The 23769-nt window shown below is 33.8% G+C and overlaps 1 protein-coding gene across 8 annotated transcripts in view; it reads right to left on the reverse strand.

Annotated features, from left to right (window-relative positions):
* Positions 1 to 23769, reverse strand: part of LOC105466664 (SHOC2 leucine rich repeat scaffold protein) — a 142680-nt gene that overhangs the window by 46092 nt on the left and 72819 nt on the right. For 7 of the 8 annotated variants that reach the window (XM_071069153.1, XM_071069151.1, XM_071069152.1 and 4 more), the window contains 7 exons: positions 18576 to 18706; positions 14352 to 14540; positions 11815 to 11937; positions 10112 to 10249; positions 9670 to 9787; positions 7672 to 7857; positions 2067 to 2227 (listed from right to left, as the gene is read on the reverse strand). In XM_071069153.1, coding sequence (XP_070925254.1) covers positions 2148 to 2227; positions 7672 to 7857; positions 9670 to 9787; positions 10112 to 10249; positions 11815 to 11937; positions 14352 to 14540; positions 18576 to 18706 — 965 coding nt within the window. In that variant the 3' untranslated portion in view covers positions 2067 to 2147. Of the gene's footprint in view, positions 1 to 2066; positions 2228 to 5784; positions 7858 to 9669; positions 9788 to 10111; positions 10250 to 11814; positions 11938 to 14351; positions 14541 to 18575; positions 18707 to 23769 lie in introns of those variants that run through there. The other variant, XM_011715759.3, reaches the window with a different exon arrangement.

The raw sequence follows: 23769 nt of genomic DNA on the forward strand, positions 1-23769 counted from the left end.
GTGTGCACTTCTGCCATAAGAAATATGGTCATTTAGAGTCTAAAACACTGAGCATTAAAATCCACCACCTTCTTGCTCTAGAAAATAAATTTCATTAAAACTGGAGTTTCCAACTAATTTTCAAAGTTAGTGATACAATCTAAACTAAAAAAATCCAAACATTTAGATTCTTATCTCTAATCTCAACAAGGAAATTATTCAATCAAATAAAATATTTTTTAAAAAGATCTGGACATTTACAATGCCTGATTTGGAAGATAATATTTATAATATATGTTCTCAGGGGGTATAACTCAGGGGTAGAGCATCTGGCTGTATATATGTTCTCAGATATATGCACTTGTAATTTGAATAAATGATTACCCAGTCTTTAAGAAATTCCAGTAAAAAAAAGTTTAACAGTCTAATCACTTCAATCTACTAAAGCATTACAGAGCCAATAATCTAATCATTTAAATGTAATTTATTTTTATAACAGTATTCTTTTCAAGTCAGAATATTTTGTCTGTCTATTTTAGAACTGGGCCCTTCCAAAATACAGGCATTCTCTTCCTAGGCCTAAATTTTGCTAACAAAGCTAAGACTATGAAAAAAAATCTTAATTCTTTAACTGGATCAGGTAAGCCACTCTGGGTCACAGATGAGTTAAAAACTAGACCTAGTAGTTATCTCAAACCTAATCTATTCCACAAGGTTAACCACAAAGTAAAGGAAAATTTAAAGAGCAAAATGAAGAGGGAAAAACCAGCATAAACAGGTTAATTAAATAATTAAAAGTCTGGAAAAGAGCAATAAAATTTTTTTTTAATGCAGAAAAATAAGCTCAATCTTTACATGTTATTTCTAAAGAGAAGATTTAAGGGAATTAAATCTAAATAAAGAGTATAAGCAGTCCTATACTGCCCTTAACATTCTCCACCCCAATTCTTTAAGGAAATAAAATTTCTCACCTCTACTACAGCTACTTCTTGATTTTTGGAGTTCATCAGGGATTCCGTCTTTTTCCCATCCTACACAATCTCCCTAGGGAATCCTTGTTTCAATTACCATCTATATGTTGGATCATCTGTTTCCAGGCCTAACTTCCTAACATGTATGTATCCAATTGCTTACCTGGTATCTCCACTTGATTTTCCACGGGCTCTAAAACACATTCTTTTCCTACCTCTAAACAAACCAAAAGAATCTGGTCCTCTGACAAGGTTCCTTAGTTTAGTAAATACACTCAGATGCTTAAGCCACAAACCTGGGAATATTATTTGATCCTTACCCATTTTACCCACTCAATCATTACTTCTTACTAATATGTCTTGCTAAGGGTCCCTTAAGGGTCATTCTTTCCACCCCTATTACTAAAATTCCAATCAAAGCCACTGTCATCCATCATCTGGATGACTCTAACAGTCTCTCATCTGGCCTCTTGGTCTCTAGTTGTGATATCCTTCAATCTATTCTTCTCTAGGTAGCCACAGTGGTTTTTAAAAATACATATTAAAGAATGATACCAGGAAAGATGACATTTAATCACATTGTGTAAAGGACTAGAATTTGTTGTCTTCCTTAAGTTTTCTTCAGTCAATTCAATAGTTATCATTATCCTTTATCCAAAAGCTCCTTTATCCTCGTAGCTTTTGTTCTTGTGAAACATTTTAAAACACAAACTTACATAGTTTTCTTTATTAGCCAATATTACACCTTATTTTTCTAGGAAACCTGCACTCAATTTCCACCTTTAGTTACCATGACATCCTAAACAGCTGAGTCAGAGCAAACTTTCTTATGAAAGTTTACAAAAGAAAACAAAAACATTTTCTTTACATAACATGGAGATCATGATAAAAATACTATTAGGACTAGAAGGCTCAGAGCATGGGAGAATTACTTCTAAGAATTCATTTCTCCATTATAGAGCACAGTCTTCATTATAGGATATAACAACAACAACAAAATCCTGAAATTTAAGGTTTTCAAAATAGTAATATATAAACAACATAACTATATTGAAGGACACCACTGACCATATCAAATACTATGCTGCATGTTTTTGTGCACTTATTTCTGTATACCTTCTGCATGCCATTTGCTGTTTCAAGTTTTCCAGAAGAATTTCATAGTAGTAAAAAGTCATTTCTCTCAGTTCCACATTTTTATGGTTTCATGACACTGCAAAGACTGATTTCAGGTCCAGCTTCAGTTACACACAGCATTGGAAATCTTTTCAAAGACTCTATGGCAGAACGTTTACAAATACATTATTTCCATTGAATAACAATACAGAATGACTTACTAAAATGGCAATTTTTATAAAGTCGAAATAATCAACAATATAATTCAGGTTCAAAGTATATTATGTGAAGGCTGTTTATACCTTTTAGCCTTGAATCATAATTCAGAATAGCTAAGTATTCTAAGCACAGTACAAGCCCTGTTAAACATCAGTGGAAACCTAATCTTTACCTGGAGAAAAATCCAAACTGTTAAATATATCATGTTCTTATTTAGCAATTATAAGGTAACTTTCTGAACTATGTTAAAAATGAGTTTTGAGGTGGAAGAGACAAACAGCAAATGTAAAAAAAGTGTGTATTAGTATATTTTTCTATTCAAGACTAGTATTAAAATAAATTATTTGATCCACCCATAAAACATTTTTAGTAGCGGACATCAGGTTTTAAGTACTAGCTAAATTGGCAGATTTCTTGAATAATTTCTTTGAAATCATAAAAAGAAAATGGCATAGACGGCTGATGCAGATGCTACTTGTATACTGTTTAATCAGACCAGCGGAAGGTTAAATTCTCTATAATGCTTTAAAAACTTTATCTATTTTCATTTTAAGAAAGAACACAGGCTGGGCGCAGTGGCTCACGCCTGTAATCCCAGCACTTTGGGAGGCCAAGGCAGGCAGATCACAAGGTCAGGAGATTGAGACCACATCCTGGCTAACATGGTGAAACCCAATCTCTACTAAAAATGCAAAAAAATTAGTCAGGCGTGGTGGCAGGCGCCTGTAGTCCCAGCTGCTCGGGAGGCTGAAGCAGGAGAATGGTGACCCCGGGACGTGGAGCTTGCAGTGAGCCAAGACTGCGCCACTGCACTCCAGCCAGGGCAACAGAGACTCTGTCTCAAAAAAAAAAAAAAAAAAAAGAAAAGAAACAACATCAGTAATTATAAAAAGCAAATTAGATAACACAGAACATCTAAATGATGATGGTCACTGATAAAGCACCCAAAACTCTTATTAGATTTTCCAAGATGATTTTTTGGAGTACCTATAACATATAAAATGCTTCTAATGCCATTTAAATATTATTACATCATTATTAGGATTCCTAGGATGGAACTCTAACAATTTGCACAAAGACAGAATCTCCCCTCTAGCCAAACTTGCACATTGTGCAAGAAACAAACAAACAAAAAGGCTCCTTCCTTAAGGTTCTTAAGTCAGAAATGTGACATAATATACTGATTTTGTTAGAACAAGAAACTTTACCAACACCTGCTAAAAAAAAACTGTGATAACATACAAATCTATGATGTGAATGAACATCACCCCCAGTATATTATGCTGCTGTATACTGCACAAACTGCAAAAGCTACATACTGCATGCCCTGCCCCAACTACTCTCAACAGTAGAGGCTACTCCTCCTAACAAACTTGGAAACATTTCCAGTCTGAAATACTATAAACTACTATCCAGATAAAGTCTTGATCACAGACAGGTATTTAAATTCAAAACCGTTTACATAAAGAACTTATAATATGTCAGTGGGATATTTAACAAGTGTATACAAAAGAAAGTATTTTTTAAGGGTAATGAGAACCAACTCCAGTTTTTTTAAATTTAAAAAATCCCTTATTTTTAAAGTCATTTTTTAAAGTGAAAAAATAAACCCAGAAATTTTTCTCAGAAAGGCATTCTATTCAATAACAAAGTACTGATAACTATTTTATAAAACATTCTCATATTTTCCTAATATAACAATGTTCAAGATACTCCCTTAGATACCAAGTCAATGTCACAACTCTTGCACATTCAAATTCTCCAAGATAACATAATCAACTAAAGATTTGCCATGCGTTTCCCAATGACTCCTAAAGACTAAACTACTCAAAAGAATAATGCAAGAGAAAAGTTTTAGCTAAGACATTTGATACACTATCTTATCTTCTGATCAAGGCAGAAGGAGACCTTTCCTCACAAATAATTCATTTTAGTTCAAGTTTATAGATTTCAGGAATGTATACTTCTCCAGTTTATTTTGAATTATGCTATCTGCTTTCATCTAATTTTAATCATGCAAGAGTGATCATATATTCTGATTTCCTGAGACCACTGTTGCGCTGTTGGCCCTATATAACTATCGGTAGTGCCCCCTTTTCATTTCAGAAGTGTCTACTTTTATATACTTAGTTACTATACATTCTTATTAATAAACAATTATAAATTCTGCAAGGTGAAATTTGGATTCAATGCACATGGCTTAGAAAAAACAGATGAGGCTGGGTGTGGTGGTTCACGCCTGTAATCCCCGCACTTTGAGAGGCCGAGGCGGGCGGATCACGAGGTCAGGAGATCGAGACCACCCTGGCTAACACGGTAAAACCTCGTCTCTACTAAAAATACGAAAAATTAGCCGACCATGGTGGCAGGCGCCTGTAGTCCCAGCTACTCGGGAGGCCGAGGCAGGAGAATCGCTTGAACATGGGAGGCGGAGGTTGCAGTGAGCCGAGATCACGCCACTGCACTCCAGCCTGGGTGACAGAGCGAGACTCTGTTTCCAAAAAAAAAAAAAAAAAAAGGAAAAAAAAGGAAATAACAGATGAAAAGCAAAAGGTTTTAACAAAAATTTACAGAAAACCTAGATAAATTTTAATGTATAATAAGTTATCTATTTTAAATGATTCAAGCTGCACAGATAAATTAGAAATTTGCATTACATTTTTTAGAGATCATTCCCATTGCAATACCTACATTTTAAGTAAAAATAAATGTTTTAAGTGTATTTTCCCTTCCTTCCTGTATCATCTACTGTTTTCATTTATATCTATAAAGTTCATAAATTATTTAGCACCTCCCCCTTTCTGTATAAAATAATCATGTGGGATTTAGAAAGTATTAAACTCTCACAAAAGGACAGCCTGACATTACCATTGCCATTTTTCTGCTACATATTAACAAAAAGCAAAGTTTAGAGCAATGTTTTTATAATATAACATCCTTGAACATTCTTATTTGCTGAGTCTCATGGAGAGACTAAATATAATTTCTTTAAAAGAAAGGCAAATTTTTGGATATGCCAATTAGTCCCATTGCAGTTTCAGGAAAAAGTATTAGCTCATATGTAGTCTTCAACAATATCCCTTATTATATTCAAACTATTTAAATATTAAATATCTTGATTTCACAGGGATATCTTAATCAGAGTTCATTTTAGTTTCTTGGTAGAAATAATGAAATTTGTGGGCTCTTACAAGGTGACAGACTACAGAGGATATATGTTTTATACTTCTTCAAAATTTTTTATAATTTGTCATTATATTGCTTACACACAGCATGACTTCTACATGTAAGACTGATCATTTTACATTTCTGTTACAGATTAACATAAATAAAGGTGGAACGAAAATGCTTTTAGAACTCTATTTTCATTTTAAGAAACAATAACCATTTTTTTTTAAGAAAAGACATTTAGTTACTACCTTTAAAGTTCAAGTTCCATCATCTTAATACATAAACATACCTGGATACGGAATTTAAAAAACCACACATACACACAAGCTCTAGGTAGAGCTGTAATAAACAAATTCCTTTTATAAACAAAATTTTAACTGAAAAGCCACAGTAGATGGGGGAAAAAAAAAGAAGAAAGGATATTACTTGGTAAAATCCAGTGACATCTACAATAGTTTTACAGCACATTTAAGCATTCTAGGGTTTTATATCTTCACCTGCCTTCCATTTCTTAGTTGATCCTTATAAAATCTCTAATTACAAACATAGGTTTGATCTAAAACCTAGTCATGAATTTGAGTGCCAGGAAAAGCAGAACAACAGTCCAAATTTCTATCTTAATATCACAGCCTTAATTCAAAAATGGTTTTGTGTAAAACACAACGCCCAACTAAATGGAAAAAAAAAAAAAACACAAGCAGCAATATGTAATTATACAAAATAGTTATTAATTATATATGAAGTGTTTTTTAGGATGACATCCAGAACGCAACTTGCTCTGAGACTCCTCAATAATCAAATTGACTTAGACCAACAATACTGCTAAGTATTAAAAGCAGTGAAGCAAAAGAAAATATATCAAATAGTACATGCACATCTTACAGAACTTCCACTGAACTCCCCAATGGCTTCTATGCAATGTGCCTCTTTTCCATAACTGTATTAACAAATACCAAGAAAGGAAAGATGAGATTAAAAGTAATGATACTGAACTGAATTGTTTGAAGCCAGTGCCCCACATGTGGGGAAAAGTGCATTTAGTTCAGCAGCAATACAGCACAGTGTGAAGATATTGTGCTTAGACACAGATATTCCAGAATTGAAAGATGTACAAGGCAAGTCAAGATATAAAACCATAGTACACTGTTAAATAACCTTGAAACATACATATATTGCAGTTTTCAAAGAAAGACATTCATGTCATTGTACAAGGATAGGAAGAAATCCTTAAAGTTACCTACTGTAGTTTATGATATAATAAATACATATCTATATAGCATTGTATATACATATATAGATTGTGTGTGTTTATATGTAATTTATTTGCCAAATTATCCTGTTAGTTTTTGTGGATCTGCAACTTTCAGGAATGAAAAAACTCCTTTTCACTACAAGTTTCTCTTCCCCCAAACTTAAAAAATATTCATACTAGAAAAGGTCTCAATACCCTTTCTCCTACCCAAAGATTCACTTCAGGTATTTCGCTTCACAACACGTCAGAGAAGCATAATTAAAGAAATTCTAGATTTTCGACTGTAACTTTTCACTTTGCCAGTTTTTGGTTTTTTTTTTTTTCAACAAGCAAATACCTTTCACTATTTAAACCAGCTGATGCAAATTCTTTAGCAGAGGATTCAAACTCTAGATTTGACTGAATAAAACAGAGCAAATCAAAACAAACAAACAAAAAATCCAGTGATTTACTCTGACTGTAAACAATACATAAAATTTAAATCTCAAATCTCAAAATAAGTTAAAGAAAAATTCTACTTTCAGGGCCTACAATACTATAAAGATACAACAATTGGTAAGGGGAAAATATATATGAAAAGTTGCAACAAAATTGTTTGCCCATTATTTTTCCTAAGAGAAAGTATATCTAACTATACTACCTCTGTCCCTTAAATTTAATAACTTCATAATTTGTTGGCAAATGTTTTAAGCAAACTGGCATATCAGAATACACAACAGAAAAACATCCATCATATTCAGCAAAGAAAACTTATATAAGCCTTTTGTACAGAATTTAAAAAAAATTCTAAATGGCTATGATTCCTCTATTAGCATAAACACATAATGCAATTTTTATAAATCTGCCATATACCAATATCTACATAAATAGATACAGATATAGATAAGAAACATTAATGGCAGTCTATTTTTGAACAGTGTGTGGGACCAGCAGATTTGTATCAGACCATGGCACGATACGGACCCTGCATCTTTAAGAACTGAATGATGAAAGAAGGCCCCCCAGCAACAATCTGAGGTGGAAGGTGACTGAGTGGACAGTTCTCAATACTCATGATTGAAAGCTTGCTGCAGAGTGCCAGCTCAAAGGGAAGGCTATGCAGGTTAGGGTTGTCATTCAAATACAGTTCTTCTAGGTTCTCCAGTGTACCTGTTAAAAAAAAAAATCAAATCAATTATTTTTTTAAAAATTAGTTGCTATTTTAAAAGTTCAACCGGGCATGATGCTATGCTGGTCATTACATATACTGAACACACATTTCCTTTAATTCTCCTTTCTTAGCTTTAAAACTCTACAACCATGGATCTCAAATTTTGCTGCATATTCAAATCAACTTGGAAGACTTTTTAAACTCCTGATGTCCAGCTCACACTCCATACAAACTAAATAAATTAGAACTCCTTCCTTTATGGTAGGTCTTCAAGCTTGGAGAGCTTTGTATTTTGAAAATACGTATGCCCCATCTCCAGAGATTCTGTTTGGGATAGTTTGGCACATATATAATACTTACTTATATATATTTTTAAACTCCAAAAGTGAGCTTATTATATATTCAATGTCTATAACCACTTTTCTGTTGTACATGTAAAATTTTCTCAAATAGATTTCTTATGTGCAAAAGTTTTATTACTTAATATGAAGCTTTCACTGAGAGTTATCACATGTATGGCAGTAAGCCAAAACTCGATTTATGAGACCTTTAAAATTTTTTTCTTAGACTATCTTAGGATACTTGTATTCTCTAGGAAAATGTCTCAAGCAATTAAATGAGATCAGGTGAATATATATACTAGAAATATATGTGTAAATTTGCCTCATGTGTTTCCAATTTTTAAATTTCAAAATTCAGAATATTTGACAGTGGTATTTATTAGAAAACTAACAGAAATAATAACTAGTATGTAATCAATGTGTTTACATGTAAGATATTTAAGCTTCAGAACAACCCTATGAGAACTTACTATTATCATCATTTTACAGGTAAGAAACTTGAGGCTTAGGGAGTTTACATACCTTATCTAAAGTCACAAAGCCAATAAGCAGCAGCGCTAGATTTTGAATTGTCAACCATCTCCAAAACCATTTTTTTTGTTGTTATACTTTAAGTTCTGGGGTACATGTACAGAACGTGCAGGTTTGTTACATATGTATACATGTGCCATGCTGGTGTGCTGCACCCATTAACTCAACATTTACATTAGGTGTATCTCCTAATGCTATCCCTCTCCCCTCCCCCCACCCCACGACAGGCCTCAGTGTGTGATGCTCCCCACCCTGTTTCCAAGTGTTCTCATTGTTCAATTCCCACCTATGAGTGAGAACATGTGGTGTTTACTAACCTATAGTTCCTGTGGGACGGTGCACTACAGATGGAAGAACATAATGCATAGAATTACTAATTTAAAAGCTAATATTTAATTACCATGTGACCTTAATCAAGTAATTCTCTTTATAAAGCAAGATTACAACTTGCACTGTCTAAAATTCCAGGTGGTCATGTATATTACATAAAATAATGGAAATGAAAACACTTGGAAAATGTTAAGTATTCCCAAATGTTAATATTGGTTAAATATTAATATCAATTCTAAAATCTCATAAAGAAATGTTCTTTTGGCATAAAACATTACTAATTTAATTCAACCCTGTGTAATTTTTAAATTTAGAAGGAATATAAAATAACTTCTAAATTGAGGTTATACATAAAACCTACTGGAAATGTAGGTATTCCAAAACATTCTCAAATACAGTATTAATCTTAAAACCAATCCTAACAGCCTTTAGGAATCCTAACCAAAACCAATCAACAATCAACCATCAGTGCTCTATTAAAAAAAAAATCTTAAGCCTGATATAACCTCAGTTTAAAAAACAATAGATTTGTCATATTTATCTGATATACTGCTTGAATGCACAAGAGCAAATTATTAGTACAGAGTCAAGCATTCATAGGGTTCATACCAATTTCTTCAGGAAGGTGAGTAAGTAGGTTCTCTCCAAGACCCAGATGTGTGAGATTAGTAAGGTGACCAATGCCTCTGGGAAGAGTGGTCAACTGGTTGTTTGTCAAGACTAATTTCTAGAAGATTAACAAAATAAGAGACAGTTACAAATATATTTCCTACATTTAATGTAAATTAAAATAATATGTCTAAACAATAAAATAAATTAACAGGGAAACTAGATTGGATAGAATGAGAATCACTTACATATTTTTCTTTCACAAAATATCATTTGTTAGGAAAACAAAGCCAGGTTATATGAACACAAAACTCAGCCCTAATACTAGAATAGGAAAGTCTATCTGATCCAAGAATTACATCAAAATCTTAAGAAAAATGTGCAATTTAGAATGGATTCCAAAAACTTTATATAACTACAAAACCACTAGGATAATGTTTACCTGTAAATCCTTAAGATATGCAATTTCATTTGGCAAGGATTCCAATTTGTTCTCTTCCAGATCTAACTCTCTTAACTTCCTAAGGTTTCCAAGACCATGGGGAAGCTTCTTTAGAAGATTGTTTGATAAGATAAGAACCTAATGAGAAATTATTGATAATTTTTAGCAAATCATGAAATGAAATTATATACTATCATTGTGTGGCTTAAAATCTATTAAGCAATGCTTATTTTCCAAACAGTGAATATTAAGGGTAATGTTCAATTATATAACATATAAAATATTTAACTTACTTTTCTAAAAAAATCACCATAGTTATTAGAAAAGAGATTTTACTTGATTATATCAAAACTAATGAAAACAAAAGAAGCAATTTAATTTTAACTACATTTCAAAAAAATTACTGAATAGTTACAAATGTTTATCTAATAGGAAACTATTTATTCAAAACCCTTACAAACCATTACTAAAGGATGGTAAAAACTAACTTCTAAACTTGCTATATCAATCCACTGTATTTATTATCTGTGGTATACTTATTATATTGAAAGCATCCTGGAAGATACTGAAGAGGGGAAAAATGGCAGAGGAAGATAGCCTTTGTTCCGATAAAGTTACAAACTAGCAGAAAGGAAGGAGACAATAGCGGGTTGGGAGAAAGAGCAATAGGTAAAACAGATGCCTAAGGTTCTGGGTAAGTTTTTATGTTCATTTATTTTCCCTAATGTTATATCACCCATAATAAATACATACAATAAGTCCGAGAAAATAATAACAGCAGTCACCATGTGACTTTACTATTTGCAAGGCACTGCACTAAATGTATTATGTGCATTATTGCATTTAATCCTAATTACAACTCTACAAGATAAATACTCTTATTATCCCCATTTCACAGCTTAAGAAACTGAAGCTTAGGCAAGTTAAGTACATAAATATACAGAGATAATTACACTCAGCTTTGTTTGACTTCAAAGCCCATGTTTTTAGCCATTAAACCACACTATTTCACCTTATTAAATAATTTAAAAATTAGATCTTTAAAAAACGTGGATATGAAGGAAATTTTAAAAAACAATATATTTACTATTAGTAAGTGTTTTCACCAAGGGATGAAAACTCTAGGAACTCAGAAGCAGGAGAAATCATCCTTAACTGAAGAGGTGAAAATAAAATGGATCTTTAATTATGGAAAAACATACTAAAAGAAAAAAGGGGATGACAAGAGGGCACTCTAGATACAGAAAACAATAGGACTAAGCTTAGAGGGCTAGAAATTGGCATACCAGATTTACAACAAAGACAATAATCAATGAGGTGGATAATTAGGATGAAAAAGTATGATAAAGCATTCTAAATGACAGTCTGAGAATCGATAATTATTTTGGTAGACAATAGTGTAGTTTTTAAACAGACTAAAGAAAAAAATTGTTCTAAAAGATGCTTTTACAGAACTTTTCTTTTAGAGATATTAATACTTTATGGCACTCAAACATACCAACTTTTAGTAGGCAAGAGAAATTCAAAAGGACTGAATCTAGACTACTTAAGTCAACACTTCGTTATCCTATTAGGGTTGTATGTTTAAGTGAGTTCTAACATTTCTAATTATAATCTTCACCCAAACAGAAATTGTTTATTTCAATTTGAAATTTTTAAATGAGATAAGTATGGAAGGTTCTGAGGTGCTCATTTATACTAACCTCAAGAGAAACGAGACCAGACACATCCTCAGGGATCTTTGTGAGCTGATTAGTGGCTAAATTCAATTCTACCATACTGGTCCAAGTTCCAAAATCCAAGGGAAGTGATGTTAATTGATTGTCCTGGCAAAGACAAAAAGAAGCATCCAAGGTAGAACCACAAAAACAAAGTTCCATATACACTTGTTGCTTCAGAAAGAGAATTCTTAACTAAACAAAATCTTACTCTCCTTTTTGATATTTAAATATAGAAAGAAAAAAAAATCAGCAACAGAAAACTCTAAGCCTCCAAAGTTTTTTATACAGTAATGAGGCTTTTATTTGGGAGTTAAACTGGAAGTTTGTTCCTTATGTGATTGTAATGGAAATAGAAAAATACATTATACAGAGAAACACTGGAGATTTCAAAGATCCTATAAATATGTTTTTACCATTTCACAATATGTAGAAATCACTGAATAAAATATAAATGCTCAAATAAAGATATGAAAACAATAGAATAAGACACATCTAATCACATCCCATGAGGAAACCAGAATGAACTCAGGAATTCTTGAGGTGCTAAGCAGTAAAGTAGGGGAGGAAAATAGTCTTAAAAAGACAACAAATTAAATAATTAAAACACGAATCAGGTATTTACCATTTCACTTTAAAAATCCATAAGAAAAAAATGGTAAAATATATTCATCGCTGAAACAGAGGAAACAATAAATATGGTCTTAATTTGGTTTAAAAATTAGACACGGCTGTTCACAGAAAAAAAAGTATGCCACTTTAATTCACTTACAAAGTACACTTTCATCAATAATGTCTTGTACCACATTGTTATGTGTTAGGGGTATTGGTCCTGGGAGAGGATAATCAACACCCCATCCAGCTCAATACCAACGATATATGCCAGTATGTTAACAGTGATGCTACCTCAGTGGCAGTATTATTTTATATCCTTTATGTCAATCTGTATCTTTAAAATTAGCTGCACTGCACATGGATTGTCTCATTTCACACAAAATGACCCACAAAAGAAATCCCAAGTAGCAAACATTCTTTTGAAAACCAACTTTTTCTTTTATTGTAATATTTAAACTTGTTATCTATTTAATATTTAAGCTTATTACCTATGTATGCCTAAACTACTGACACTTATAGTATGATTTATAAGGCATTTTCATTTTTAAAAATTTACTACTGGTACTTACATGCAAATGCATAAACTAATGAACCCTGAACCACTGTGTTTTAAGCCTATTACTACAAAATGAATGTTCAGAATCAACACCATTACCACTGCTAAATATCATATAACCAGACTGATTAACAAGAAATTTTACAATTGTTAAAACTGTAAGATTATCTTGAATTTCCATTAGTTTACTTATTATATACTTCCAAAGAATCATCATAAAAGATACATACCATATTTATGAGCAAGTATGGATATAATTTAAAAATTGTACATTTAAGATTATAGTTTAAAGAACCACAACTATGTTCAAACGGTTCATCATGACAGGAAGAATACTATTAGCTATGTGGTCAATTCAGTTATCTTCTTTGGGCCTAAAGTTTGTCCAGTACAAATTAAATCACTGAACTTGGTAATTTTCCATTTGTTTTCTCCTTTTGCAATAAATTGCATTACAAAAGTCAAACTCGATCACTGTAAGCAAAAGGAAACTAACGTTCACCCATAAATAATTCTGATCTCTAAACATTTTGGCAAAAACCAGCTATATGTATAAATATAAAGATCTTTAATATATAATTAAGCATATTAAAAACAGCTTTCAAAAACTCCGGGTGGGAAAAGATTTTTTACATGCTTTAACTTTCTTCCACTTGATAAAATGAGAATATTTCAACTAGTATGTAGTGTTCTCTTAGACCAAAATATCATTTTTAATGGCTCTACAGTATTCCACTAAAGACAAATTACTTAACAAAATTAAATCTCTATTAATAAGTTGGTACCTATGAAATAGATGGCTCTGCAATACATATCCCTACAACTATACTTTTACAGATATTCATATTTCCTATTTTGTGGGGGATAGGGAACAGGTTCTTGCTTTCTACACCAGGCTGGAGTGCAGTGGTGCCACCATAACTCACTGCAGCCTTGAACTCCCAGGCTCAAGCAATCCGCCTGCCCCAGCCTTCCATGTAGCTGGTACTACAGGCCAGCTAATTTTTAAAAATTTTTTTGCGAGACAAGGTCTCACTATATTGCCCAAGCTGGTCTTGAACGCCTAGCCTCCAGGGATCCTCCCACCTTAGCCTTCCAAAGCACTGGGATTACAGGTGCATCAGCCACTGAGCTGGACAATGATTATTTCTTTAGGACAAATTCCTAAGGGTATGCACAGTTCTAAGATATTTGTTATCTGATACAAAGTACCCTGAAATGTCTTATTATCAGTTTAGACCCATCAGCAAGGTACAAGTACCCACTCCCCACACAATTAGAAAAAACATAAATATTAGTGGAAGTACCAGTTAAAGCAATTCCTTCCCCTAATAAACAAATATATGCTTACCTTCATATTCAGCTTACTTAATACTTTTGCTCTGGAGAAAATTCCAAATGGAATTTTATTGATTCGATTGTGTTCCATGTTGAGGGAATAGATGGTAGAAAACTGAGATGGACCACCCACTGGATATAACTGGAAGCAATTCCTAGCTAAGGTCAAACTATTCAGTTTCACAAGACTTGATAAAAGACTCTGTAAAAAAAAAAAAAAAAAAAAAATGAAATAAACATAAGAATTAGAACTGTGATGAGACTCATTTTGTATAGAACAGCAGTCTCAACACAAATGCCTCAAAGGGCTTTGGGGGTGACAAATGACAAAGACTGGTTAGGGCAGTCTGTGACACCTCTTTACAGGGACAGTCACTACATAGCTCTAGCAGATTGGTACCTTGCAGAAATGTGGAACCAATGTAGACTTCCAGATTTTATAGGAGGAAACAGAACATTTTTCCAATTTTTATTCTTTGGCTTCAATTTATTTAAAACACTGTATGGAATAAGGAAAACATGTCTGTGTGTGGAGAGGTGCCTCATGGGTGACTAATTTGAAATTTCTACATTGCAGAAACTTTAGTGTCAGACAGTTCCAGGTCTGAGTCCTGCCTCTGCCACTGGCTGTGTGACAAATCCTACCTAGTCTTAAGTTATATACCTATCTCTAAATTATTGAGATTAACATAATGATTCCTTTTAGGGAACATTAAATTCAGGAGATAATTATGCTTCCTGATACTGTATAATACACCGCTTTTCTATATGGTAAAATTTCTGAGGGCATATATGTACCCATTAAACAAGTATTTACTTAGCACATAACCCCATCTTCCCCTACTTTAGACTCCCACCATTTAACCAAAGTATTAAATATTCAGGTATTACCAAAGAATCTCTGCAGTTAAGAAGTACATAGATAAGAAATAATTAGAAAATAATATATGACTGTATATAATCAATAATCAATTACATAGAATAGGCTCTTGCTATTCAGTCTGGGCCAAGGAAAAGCAGTATCAGCATCCCCTGGGAGCTTGTGAGAAATGCAGACTCTTGGGCCCCACTGCCAGTGAATCATAATATGCATTTTAACAAGATTCCCAGGTGATCTGCATGCTCATTAACATCTGAGAAATACTAGTAAAGGCTATAAATTGTTTTGAATCTTGACTCTATCTTTAAATAGCTTGTGACTTCGGCAAGTTATTTTTCTGAACCTAGTGTATCATTATTTAAATAACAATATTTTATGGGTCATAGGGAAGACTAAAAGTGATAAAATACATAAATAACTTTACAATACCTAGCAGGGAGTAAGTGCTTAAATTTTAAATCCTTTCTCTATTTAAATTCAAAGCAAGGAATACTGGAATAACTGGAAAAATAGGATGAAAGTTGACAGCTAGATCTTGAAGGATGAAAACATTTTAAAATACTCAGAGAAAAAGAAGAAACACTCTAGATTCAAAGTAAAAGCACAAGCAGGGAGAAGCAAGCACTGTGTGAGGTATGTATGTTTTTTAAACAATATTCAAACTTCAGCTGTCTACCATCAGCAAATTGAAAACTTAGTACTTGAGGTGACAGTGTAATTGGCAAAGCCATCTGAAGGAATGAAGTAACTATATAATTGAGGATATACCTATACTGAGAACTGAAACTTGTTTCTTTATACTGTATCTTAAGAAGCTACCCTTAAAATCTGTGTATTGTTGTACACAAACAAAAGGAACAACAGAGGTAAACCTGTGGCCAGAAAACTGCATGGCAGTCGATTCACGAAAAATCTCTACGGGCTACTCAATTGAAAATAAAGGAGTTTTACTGAGCCTCATGGCAAAAAATGTGATTCTTTTTATTCTTACAACTGACTTACTTTATTGAATTGACTCATATGATAAAATGTTAATACTGAATATATTTGAGAAGGGGCAACAAGAAGGCAGCTCTTCGAGCTCTCATTTCTTAGTCACATTGTGAAACAGGGGTTGCTTATCTTTTTTTTTTGGTTAGAATCAGACACATCTAGGCTCCTATTTTATACCTTCTACTAAGTTTTGTCAACTTTGGTGAATTAATTAGATAATCAATACACCTCTTACCATACTTCCAGAAAAATATCTAAGGTAACAAATTCGGCCAAAAATATAACTTCTCTTAAGCCTTATTTTGCTGCTTGATGAGGATACTCCAATAACTAGTAGGTTTATGACAAAGATTAAACAAGATAGTACGTGTAGAGTACCTAGACTCATGCCTTGGGACTATGTGGTTCAAATTATTAAGTTCCTTTTACTTATATGTAGACATCTACATTAAAATAAGTCCATTTTCAGACAACTGTCTGAAATGACAAAATAGTCATTTTAGCAGCTCTGATTTCAGCTATTTAATATGCCCTTATTGAAAACCACTTTCATGATTTCTTGCCTAACCCAGCTTGGGTATCTTATAAGTGCTGTCTAATGGATTTTATTGTTTTCCTCACTATAAATGCAGATAATTTCACATTTGCATTGAGACTATGCTGCTTCCAAAGCACACTGATTACTTTTAAATTAAGATTTCATACTTTCCCATATTCAGTGGGACTGGGAGTGGGGCCCAAGAGTCCACATTTCTAACAAGCTCCCAGGAAAATCCATATTTCCTAACAGGTACCCAGTAATTATTAGTTTCACTTCACTGACAATAAGACTGGATATGTATTAATTTAAATTTTTTCACTTATTTTTTTTTTTTTTGAGACAAAGTCTCCCTCTGTTGCCCAGGCTGGAGTGCAGTGGCGTGACCTCAGCTCACTGCAATCTCTGCCTCCTGGGTTCAAGTCATTCTCCTACCTCAGCCTTCTGAGTAGCTGGGATTACAGGTGCCCACCACCTCACCCAGTTAATTTTTTGTATTTTTAATGGAGACAGGGTTTTGCCAAGTTGGCCAGGCTGGTCTTGAGCTCCTAACCTCAAGTGATCCACCTGCCTCGGCCTCTCAAAGTGCTGGGATTACAAGTATTAGCTACAGCGCCTGGCCTTAAAGAATCTTTGTTCTTAATTCGATTACACACACACACTCAGAAAAACTACCAAGTCAAAACATAGTAGCAGCACTTACGTAAGACATTTTTTGTTACAAAAAAAAGACTTTCCAAAGCTCAATCAATCAGTAAGTCCACAATTCTTCTGTTACATTACTACAGTAAGATATGCTTGAACAACTATAAGCAAACATCCATTGTTGACATGCTAAAATAGGTAGGAAAATAAGGAAAGTCAATAGTAAAAGACTAATAATAATATTGATAAAGACAACTTTAAAAGAAGAGTATTATATTGGCTGGCCACGGTGGCTTACGCCTGTAATCTCAGCACTTTGGGAGGCCGAGGCAGGTAGACCACTTGAGGTCAAGAGCTCGAGATCAGCCTGGCCAACATGGTGAAACCCCCATCTCTACTAAAAATACAAAATTAGCCTGGTGTGGTAGTGCCTTTTATCCCAATTACTTGGGAGGCTGAGGCAGGAGAATCACTTGAACCTGGGAGGCAGAGGTTGCAGCTGAGCCGAGATCGCGCCATTGCACTCCAGCCTGGGCAACGGGAGCTAAACTCTGCCTCAAAAAAAAAAAAAAAAAAAAAAGTATTATATCTTACCCAATTAATCCCTAAGCAAAATAAGTGAAAATACTTTTCTAATAGAATCAACAAAACCTAAAAATGTGTTTTAAAAAAAGATTCTGGCAATTGTTTTATACTAAATAGGCCTTAATATTATTGCATAAACAAGGTAATAATTTGAGTCACAGGAGAATTGCTGCTAATATTAATTTTGATGATAGACAGTGCATTCTGTATCACTTATCATCTTTCTTTTTATAACTGAACTGGATAGGGTAGTTGAATTTTAAAACCAGCCATATAGATTTTCCTTAATACCTTTACTGTCAGTTCCCAAAATGAAATGAGATTTACATGGTGCTAAAGTAGAATACAGCACACTTACTTTTCTCCTAGTTTTTCCCTTTTTCTTTGCATTAAAAAAAATAAAAACTTAATAGGTTCATATACCCATTCTTTCTTGTTTGGAGTTACTTTAGCAGTGGTGGTACATCCACAGCATACTCATTATTTAAACAATCTCAATGACCAAATTATTTACCCTGCTATAAAGATTTACTAGCTTTCCTTGAATTATCTTGCAGACTCACTTCAAATCTTGTTTTCTCTAATCCACTTCTTACCTCTGGTAAAGTAGAAATGTTATTGTTCTCTAAATTTAATTCTTCAAGTGCACTGCATTTTGATAATGATCTGGGTATTGCTGACAGTCTGTTATATCTCAGACCAAGACGACTTAAACTGGACAGGTTTCCTGTAAACACACACAAAAAAAGAAATTTATTTTTTACAAAATCTGATGAGCCTCTCACTGTCACAGGCTATGTACTAACTATTTAAAAATTAAAGTACTGTTTCAGCAAGATCCTTAACTTCTAGCACAAGGAACCCACACTACACTATCGATTAGGATGAAACTGAAATCACTTTTATGCTCACTTGTCTTGGAGAAATAAGGAAATATACAGCTATAAGTTAGTTTTTAAATGAACAATTAGATAAAGTATTGGCATACTTTAACAAGTTAATCTTTAGATAAGGCCTAATTTAACTGCATCAAAGCTGTGTATATTTTAAACTTACAATAATTATTCCATTTGTTCTATGTTATGATGATCCAATTTAGAACAAGTAGTTATATATAAGTATGTACACGTAATTTTGGAGAAGAAATTTCCAAATTTCTAAAATAGTATTGTTTAAAACATAAATTATTTACTGAGATCAGAAAGCTTCAATACTGAAAAGTTGGCCTGATGGTAAAAAATTTCTCAACCCCCTCCCCAAAACTTACAAACTGAAGTGAAAGTTATAGTCTCTTTTATCTAAGCATATCCAGCTTGAGCACAAAATAGCCATTATTGAATTTTTAAAAAGCAGAGCATTTTCTTTTCTTTTCTTTTTTGAGACTGAGTCTCACTCTATCGCCCAGGCTGGAGTACAGTGGTGTAATCTCAGCTCACTGCAACCTCCACCTCCTGGGTTCAAGCAATTCTCCTGCCTCAGCCTCCCAAGTAGCTGGGATTACAGGCGCCCACCACCACACCCAGCTAATTTTTGTATTTTTAGTACAGACGGGGTTTCACCATGTTGGCCAGGCTGGTCTTGAACTCCTGACCTTAAGTGATCTGCTGCCTGGAACTCCCAAAGTGCTGGGATTACAGGCATGAGCCACTGCGCCCAGCTGAGCATTTTATTTTCTAGGTATTTTCTATTTTTCTTGCCAAGACTACATGGCCAGCTATATATAATGAATGATGAATATAATGACTTCTGTTATCATAAATGGTTCAACTCAAATTCAATTCTGCAAATAATATACATTAAAAATAAGTTAATTTTGATACAAAAAAAGCTAACAAGACAAGAATTTAGTCCAACATGCTATTTTGCTGTGGCTGATTAATTTCTTTTTTCACTTCAAATCACAACTGTTGCTATGAGATACTTGGATGGGCCAGGTTAAAATGCCAAATGCAGCCTTTACTTTTAAATTAAACAGTTATTTCCAGTGTTAGAAATTACAGAAGTGGATGCCTGTGTCAACACTTAACTTCTTGGAGGTAAGTATTTTGAGGCCTTTCAGCCTTCGCAACCTCTTGATGTCCATTTCTTTCCTTTTGCTTTAATCATTGTTCAAAAAGCTGTCGTATGATCAACTTTCTTAGATGCAATATTACAATACTTACAGAAAACATACATTAGTCTATAGCATAAGTTAAGCCTTGACACCTTAAGAGGGCACTCATTATGCCTCATGATCCTTATCTGGTCATCAATCATCTGCATCTTTCCTTCTTGTGGAAAGTATCAAGCGAGTGAAGTTACACATAATGAATAATTGGAGCTAATTTTTAGCCTTTACATTTTCAAATAAGAATCAGTCACTGATAAAAAAATACTCCTAATTCTATGCCATCAGTTGTCAACTATAATGCAGAAAAATGTAACAACCACTTCAATTCTTCCAATTAGAACTATTCCATAGGTATGCTATGTTCATTTATTAATACATCACTTTTGTACAATAGTGTTTGGAAACTGGGCCAAGAGTTTACTAGGTCTATCTAATTAAGTGAGATTCCAACCGGCATAAAGTTGAATACAAAAGCAACAATAAAAAACCACCACTTAGCAAAGACAAGTTAATTTAGTCTTTAAAATGCTTTGTAAATTAACTAAGAATGCTTCACTTAGTGACTTCATCAGAAGCGTCTTTCTGATGACACTCTGGTGAGACGTGTCAATTCTGCAGGAGAAAAAAAAATTGACTTTCCAAAGCCTCAGAAAATTCAGTGGTTAGAAATATGAATGAGAATATTCACTACTGCTATCACTGCGTTAGGCCAGGCGTGGTGGCTCACACCTGTAATCCCAGCACTTTCAGAGGTCGAGGCAAGTGGATCACTTGAGGTCAGGAGTTCAAGACCAGCCTGGTCAACATGGTGAAACCCCGTCTCTACTAAAAATACAAAATTATCCGGGCATGGTGGTGCACGCCTATAGTCCCAGCTACTTGGGAGGCTCAGGAAGGAGAATGGCTTGAACCCGGGAGGAGGAGGTTGCCATTAGCTGAGATTGCGCCATTGCACTCCAGCCTGGGCGACACAGCAAGACTCCATCTCATTTAAAAAAAAAAAAAAAAAAGACAATAAAAATGTTACTTAAAAGCTGGATTGGCAGAAAATAATTTGCTTTATGACAAAATATGTTAATTAAGTCATATAATGGCAAAAATGGGACAATCTAAATATTCAACAATAGAAGAATAATTATTTAAATTGGAAGCATCACAATGTAATAGAAAAACCGAAGTATTTTATATTATTTATATGTCCATGGGCAAGTTATTTAACCTCTCTGTGTCAGTTCCTTATCCATAAAGTGGAAATAATGCCACACACCTAACAGGGTAGCTCTAGGGGTTAGATATAACACGCATAAGATACTTAGCACCATGACTAATAGATACATAATAGATGTTCAAATATATAATTTTCATTCTATAGTATGTCTATATTCTGCAATATTTTGTACATATTAAAGTTGTTATAAAAAGTTTTAAGATGTGAAAGACTTTAGGTATGATGTTAAGTTGGGGGAAAAAAGCATGATAAAATCGTGTATTTTGTATAATTTCAACAACGTAAGAAACAGGCACGCAAAAAAAGGGAAAGAAAATGTATCAAAACTAACCGTTATCTCTGCATGGCAGAATTATGGAAGAACAATTAAAAATTTGTTTCATTTTGTCTGCATTTTTCCTAATTTTCTATATTTTAAAATTTTTAAAAATTTTGATAAGAATAGATCTATAATTCTAAAGTCATCCTAATTTTTAAAAAAATTGTGACATCCTTCCACCATCCTTTTTCTTTTGGATGAATATTTTACATTACAGAGATATTTTATATAATGTGACCAATTTGCATTATATGCCTGTACATGTTTTTAATAGTATATTAGACAATATATTGCAGGTTATTTCACTTAATTCTGGTTTCTAAGTCAATTTGTTTTAAAGTTCAAAATGTGCTATCTTAACAATGCAAAGACCAAGGGGGAAAATGCCAATAAACAGTATACATCATTTGCCAAATAAAGAACAAAATAAAAATGCCCAAAATTCATTTTAGAATTCCTAGTTTCCTGATATTTAACTCACTTAACTCTGTGCTCTGTGATAAAGCTCTACCCACCTCTTGACAAGTGCACAGGCACACCCACGGCACTGTGCCAACACCTCTATCGTCATGATTACACCATATTATAAATGTTTATTTCATGTCTGTGTCCATTTTTAGACTTAGTGAGCTATCCACTGTCAGAACCCTAGTGCAGAGCCAGACACTGGTAATATGTATTTGCTGTTTACTGAGAGTTTATTATAATAAAGCAAAAATTGAGAAACATTAAAAGGGTAGGCTGTATTCTATAAAACTGTGTTTATAGAAAGGGAGTGAGTATATATTTATCTAGTTAAAAATGTTTTCTACTATCAGTTTTATCCCTTCTAAGTCAGTCACAAAATTCTATTTGTATTCTCAAAATACATTTCTCATGTTTGTCCCTTCTCCAATCCCACCCTCATCATTTTTTTTATTTTTAAGAGACAAGAGTCTGACTCTGTCGACCACGGTGGAGTGCAGTGGCACAATCATGGCTCGCTGCAGCCTCAAACTCCCTGGTCTAAGGTGATCCTCCTACCTTAGCTTCTGGAGCAGCAGGGACTACAGGCATATGCCACCACACCCAGCTAATTTTTGTATTTTTGTAGAGATAGAGTTTCACCATGTTGCCCAGGCTGGTCTCAATCTCTGTGCTAAAGTGATCCACTCACCTCAGTCTCCCAAAATGCTGGGATTACAGGCGTAAGCCACTGCACCTGGCCAAAAACATTTATACTAAAAACAACCTATTTCCTATTGTATCAAATGTAAACACTCTTTGCTAGCTTCTAGGGGTCCCCATGATATACCTCCACCCATCAATCAAGCTACTTATTTAACTGCTGTAAAACTGCACAGTGCCACACAAGACATAGTCTCTTCTCTCAAGAGGCTTACAGTACAGTGGTTTATTTTCACAAATAACTATAATACTTAGTAGACTACGATAATACCCTAAAAGAAGTATGAACAAAATCTTTGAATGTTTAGAGATGGGGGAGACAATTTCCAACACAAAGGATCAAAGCTGGCTTTATAAAGAAAGTGAAAAAGTTAATCTTAGAAAGAAGGAACATCTCTGTCTCTAGGAACAGGAGAGAATGAACAAAAGATGAGCAAAGAGGGAAAATAAATGTAGAAGTAAGAAGTTTGGGCCCTTTACATGGTAAGGGTCATCTTCTCCATAAAGTGAACACATAAGCTAAATTGTGGGGAAAAAAAAAAATGAGTATGGTGGTTTTAAGTTTTAGATAGCCATCCTGTGACATCTGATAAAAAGAAATGAAAAAGATACCTAGGAAGCAGCAGTAAGAGCCATCTGAGGGTAATCAGCAGGGACTTTACCATAACATTTGTGAAATAACTTGTCACAGTCACCAGCTAGTTGGTGAATCCAACTTGGCTCCCTATCAACAAATCTTCCTTCAAGATCTTCACTGACTCTGCTCCACTTAGCTTGTTTCCTTGACACAGAACCATGCTGTGCTCATTCTCACCTCCATGCTGTTTGACTGTCCTCACTGCTGTGTTCAGACTGCATTTTTCTTCCATACTGAGTCCAATGCATTTGTTCATTAAGTCATTCTTAGCCATTTTTATTAAGATCTTACTGACCTCCTCGTAAACTGAATATACCAGCATACTGTTT

This window comes from Macaca nemestrina, chromosome 9 (assembly GCF_043159975.1).
Source record: "Macaca nemestrina isolate mMacNem1 chromosome 9, mMacNem.hap1, whole genome shotgun sequence".
NCBI classification, from domain to species: domain Eukaryota; kingdom Metazoa; phylum Chordata; class Mammalia; order Primates; family Cercopithecidae; genus Macaca; species Macaca nemestrina.